This window comes from Quercus lobata, chromosome 10 (assembly GCF_001633185.2).
Source record: "Quercus lobata isolate SW786 chromosome 10, ValleyOak3.0 Primary Assembly, whole genome shotgun sequence".
NCBI lineage: Eukaryota > Viridiplantae > Streptophyta > Magnoliopsida > Fagales > Fagaceae > Quercus > Quercus lobata.
The window spans coordinates 3499454-3504944 of NC_044913.1; the positions used below are offsets into that span (position 1 = coordinate 3499454).

A 5491-nucleotide genomic window follows, 5' to 3' on the forward strand; every position below is an offset into this window, starting at 1 on the left:
TCTTACTTTAAACTATGGGTGCCTCTCTTGCAACTCATCATGTGCTTTTCTTAGTATGGTTCCTTCCCGTTGCCTTTAGTTTAAGCTTCTTCTTCTTCAAAGCAGAGTCAATCTCAAATGTCTCTTGCAATGAAAAAGACAAGCAAGCCCTTCTAACCCTTAAACGTGGTCTCACTGACCATGGACACGTCCTCTCATCCTGGTCTGACCACAAAGATTGCTGTATATGGGACGGAGTTTTCTGTGACAAGAAAATTGGGCGAGTCTCTGAGCTCCACCTCAATAATTCGGGGTTAGGTGGTGAGATTAGTAGTTCATTGCTCCAATTAGAACATGTGAATTACTTGGATTTGAGTGGCAATGACTTTAATGGTACTCTGATCCCAACTTTCCTTGGTTCAATGTACAGTCTCACACTTCTTGACCTCACAAGTGCTAACTTCAGTGGACTCATTCCTCATCAGCTTGGGAACCTTTCAAGCCTTCGCCATCTATCTCTTTGGAATAATTCTGACCTCTATGTAGATAACCTTCGTTGGATGTCTGGTCTCTCTGCCATTCAACACCTTGACCTAAGTGATGCTGACCTTCACAGAGAAGTTGATTGGCTTCAAATAATGAGTAAGTTCCCATCTCTTTCAGAGTTATACTTGCACTATTGTCATCTTGATAGCCTGAATCCATCTCTTGGATTTGTCAATTTCACGTCTCTTCGAGTCCTTGATCTTTCTGGAAATCATTTCAATCATGAGATACCTAATTGGTTCTCTAATCTTAGTTCAAGCCTCTTAGAGCTTTACCTGACAAACAGTTCTTTAAAAGGCAATATACCGCCTAGCATTTTCAATTTAGAGAAATTAGAACTTCTTGATCTCGGACTTAATTCTTTAAATGGTCCTATACCTTCTTCCATTGGGAATTTATCTCGTATAACATCATTATACCTCGACCAAAATCAGTTGAATGGCACCATTCCAAAGAATCTTGGGCTTCTCTCTAAGTTAAAGACGTTGTATGTCGGAAAAAATTCTTTAACAGGTACCGTAGATGAAAGGCATTTCCAAAAACTCTCAAAATTAAAGGATCTCTATATGTCTGAAGCACCTTTGTTCTTTAATGTCAATTCCAATTGGGTTCCCCCCTTCCAACTTGACCGTGCCTCCATGAACTCAATCAAGATAGGTCCTAATTTTCCTTCATGGCTACAATCACAAAGATCCCTCAGATTTTTAGAAATGTCCATGTCAGGAATTTCAGGCAAAGCTCCAGGTTGGTTCTGGAATTGGACTTCAAACATTACAGTTATCAATCTGTCTAACAACCACATAGAATGTGATGTATCAGACATTTTGTTGAGTTCTACTGTTAAATTGCTCAATATAGCTAACAACTCATTTTATGGACCCATTTCTACTTTCTTATGCCAAAAAAAAATTAGAAAGAATAAATTAGAGGTTTTAGATGCATCAAACAATCTCTTATCAGGAGAACTTTCTCACTGTTGGAAGTATTGGCAGTCTTTGATCCATTTAAACTTAGGGAGCAATAATCTAGTAGGTAGAATTCCCTACTCCATGGGGGCTTTAGTTAACCTCCAATCATTGCATTTACAGAGCAATAGCATCTATGGATATATTCCTTCGTCATTGAAAAAGTGCTCAAATCTCTGGTTCATCGATATGGGTGATAATCATTTGTCCGTCATACCACTATGGATTGGAGAATTGACAAATCTTATAGTTCTCCGTCTAAGATCAAGTGAATTCAAGGGTTATATACCTCAACAAATATGCCAACTTTCTTCTCTTAGAGTGTTGGATCTTGCCAATAATAGCCTATCGGGATCCATACCAAATTGCTTGAAAAATATTAGCGCCATGGCATTACCAAATTTCAATATTATTTCATTTTCTTCTATGTCTTTTATATATTCATATATATATGGATCCTATGTTGAGAATGTTCATTTGGTTCCCAAAGAGAAAGAAATGGAATATGAAGAGAACATTTTATTAGTCAGACTCATAGACCTTTCAAGTAACAACTTGTCCGGATCAATCCCTACTGAAATTTCAGATCTTTCTGAATTGCGTTTTTTGAACTTATCTCGAAATCATTTGATGGGAAAGATACCGGAAAAAATTGGGAGTATGAAAGAGTTGGAGTCAGTTGATCTCTCACAAAATCATTTATCGGGTGAAATTCCTTCAAGCATGTCTAATTTGACATTTCTTAGTCTCTTGGATTTGTCATACAACAATCTCTCAGGTAGAATTCCTTCAAGCACCCAGCTTCAATCATTTGATGCCCTTAGGTACATTGGAAATCCTCAGTTATGTGGTGATCCTCTTCCAAAAAGCTGCACAATTGAGGAACAATCTTTGAATAGATCACCAATTGGTAGTGTTGAAGATGATTCTAAAAACTCCAGCTTCTACATTGGTATGGGAGTTGGATTTGCAACTAGCTTTTGGGCAATTTGTGGAGCTCTCTTCTTTAATAGGACTTGGAGGCATGCTTATTTTAGATTTGCTGATGAAATAAAAGATTGGATTTTTGTGACTACAATGATAAAGATGAATTACTGGAAACGCTAAGAGTCTGCCTTAGCAAGTGAAGCATCGTTATCTAGCCAAAAGGTATTACTTCAAGTTATATGTCCTTAATATTGTTTCTTTCATGTTAATGTTGTAGTCAGCTACTTTGAATATACAATTTATTTCATAGCTAAATGTGATAGTCATTTGGATTTTATTTCACAAATATAACATAACTGTAGCCTTGGTTTGTGATAACAGTTTTACTGAAAATGCTGTTCCCTATTTGAAAAAACAGGTTTCTCATTTTGGAACCAACAAACTCTACTCAATTGAGCCAAATCTATGACTGTTATTGAATTGAGTTGGGTCTTTGATAACAATATTAGTCATAAAGATTAAAACTTTCTGTCATTTATGCTATGCTTTCTTATCTTCTTCTTCGTCTTCTTCTTCTTTTTGTGCTTTTGTATGACCCTTTGCTCTTTTGCAAAAAATATTCACAGGCTGTGAAAACTCTTGCAATCCATGACAATTACAATTAGAAGCAGACATAAATAAATTGTTTCTATATACCAAGTCAGTGTAACTATGACTTTGTCGTCTAAATTATCTTGTTTTTTAGCTCTGCATATGAATTATATCCGGCTATTGGTACTGGCTAGTATCAAATATATTTTAAAACATGATTTAGAATGCAAGGGGCCTGCAAAATTGCGTACATGAAAACTTTAGATTAATTACTTGATTGCAGATATCAAACATATTTTAAAACATGATTAAGAATGCTACTATTTGCCAACCAGTCAGGTCAGGTCATGGTGGTTGGAGCACCTAATTTGTAGACAATGTTGAGTAGAAATATGGAAGGGTATCCAAATGAGGTTAAATAATCATTTTCCCTTTTCTGACTACAATTTACATATAAAACTTTAGATTAATGACTTGATTGTAGACTGCAAATTGCCTTCATGAAGCTGGAATCCAGACGAACTTAAAGTTGGTTTTGTCTTTGTTTTACCCATATCACTTGGCAAATATAACTTGGTTTTGTCTAACTATTATCGGTTGTGAATATTAGGACTTAGAAGACAAATTTTAACTTGGTTCAATTTTTATCCCTTAAGGTATCCAACAGAATGGCCTGCATACACAAAAATAACTTTAAAGCTCAAATGATGACTCTTTATTTTATTCCTTAATATGTATTGAAATTATACAATAACTTTTTAAAAAAATAATTCAGCCCTTTGGAAAGTCAGTTTTTAACTGTAAATTCCTTGCTCTTGTTTCTAGTAGATTAATATCCTTGTGCACTTTTTTAGGTTGGACTCAACGAATTTACAGTTTTGGAGTGTTAGCAGAGAATGCACAAGTGCAGAAGTGAACGACATTTCTTGTGGTTAAATGTGCAAAAATGAGGTGCTTGTGGAGCTAAATGTGTATTTTGAAATTGATGGAACACTTACATACTTTTTTTGTTATTGTTTGAAATAGTTCGAGGATTACTTCTATAGGTTATTTAATGTTACTATTTTGAATATGTTAATAAGTGCAATTTAATATATATGATATTTATTGAAAACCTTATCAAATTATGCAATTGGCTAGTCTTTCTTTTAAAATTGATCAATTTTTTAGAGATATTGTTATGCCTTGGACTGGTTTAATTTACTTTATTGGAGGAAACCAAATAGAAAGCAGTCAACAATGCCAATCCATTTAGTTGCCTTCAATACTCACATACAACACTGAGAATTGCCTTCAATTCTCACATACAACATTGACGCAAACAATTGTTTACTCACTCTTAAAGAGATCAAGGAAATTGTAGAGCAAATATATTAGACTGCTAGAAGCCTAGAAAGAATCGGCTTATATGCTTTATTGACTGTATAAGCTAGCTTCGGTGGTTGAGCAACATACAAATCACACTAGTAAAGAAATGGATGCAAATTGCATGACTGTCAAAGAGTGACAAACAGTAACAAAACTCACTATACGAATCAAAGATGGAGAGTTCAAATCTTCATAAAAAGGGAAAGAAACTTACAAGTAGTTAGGCTCTCTCTCTCTCACACACACAATCAAGAAACATCAAAACAATAATTATGCAACAAATAAATAAAAACAAAAGAGAAGGCATAAAGCCATGTATTCATTCATTATGGGATAACTTTTTATACATATACGCAAAAAGTAATACAAAGTAAAATGGGAAAGGCTCCCTAACTTTTTTCAGCCTTCCTTTATCCTTTTAGGCCCCATGATTATGATAATGTTAAGCAAATTAAAATCTAATACAATATACCCTGCCCTCATGATTTATATATAAGCTCAAAAATTTGAAAATAATTAAAACTAAATTATTAAATATAAATAGTGATAATAAATTATAAAATAAGTAAATAATTTTAATAAAAAAATTATTTTAAGTTCTGATTGTTTAGAGTTTAGACTTTGTCAATATTTATCTTTTATAATATTTTGAAATTCTCTTTGTGCTTTGTGTTAATTTCTTAATATGAGATATGGAATGAGTTTGATCATTCCTATTTGCGTTATATTTAATCTATCCCCTAGCTAGCATAAACAATAATAAACAAAATAGGTTTTCAATACCAATTTTTTCTTAATGATAGTCTAATTCTATAACGACTTCGTTCCAACTATATAGATTTGTCTACTTTGGGGCCCATGCCTCTCATGATTTTGTGCTCCCTCAAAGCACACAGCAGTGGGGGAAAATGCCTCTCTACACATTAAAGTGAGGTCATTCCTTATAAACACATTCTCATGTGCTTCCCTAGGCGATGTGAGATTCCATGGAATGCAAAACCCCCCTTTTGGGTCACTACAATCCACCCTCCTTACGAGCATACATGTCCTCGCATGTGGGGTCTACACTTTCAACTAGGGCATGGCTTTGATACCATCTATAACGACCCAAGGAA

The 5491-nt window shown here is 34.4% G+C and overlaps 1 protein-coding gene across 1 annotated transcript; it reads left to right on the forward strand.

Annotated features, from left to right (window-relative positions):
• On the forward strand, positions 1-3892 carry LOC115963250 (receptor-like protein EIX2). Its single transcript, XM_031082193.1, has 2 exons — positions 1-2639; positions 3863-3892. The coding sequence occupies exon 1, from the start codon at positions 15-17 to the stop codon at positions 2595-2597; it is 2583 nt and encodes an 860-aa protein (XP_030938053.1). The 5' UTR covers positions 1-14; the 3' UTR covers positions 2598-2639; positions 3863-3892.
• Positions 3893-5491: the final 1599 nt, after the last annotated feature.

Coding starts and splice junctions, on each gene's coding strand:
- LOC115963250 (XM_031082193.1), top strand. CDS start 15: ATGGGTGCCTCTCTTGCAACTCATCATGTGCTTTTCTTAGTATGGTTC.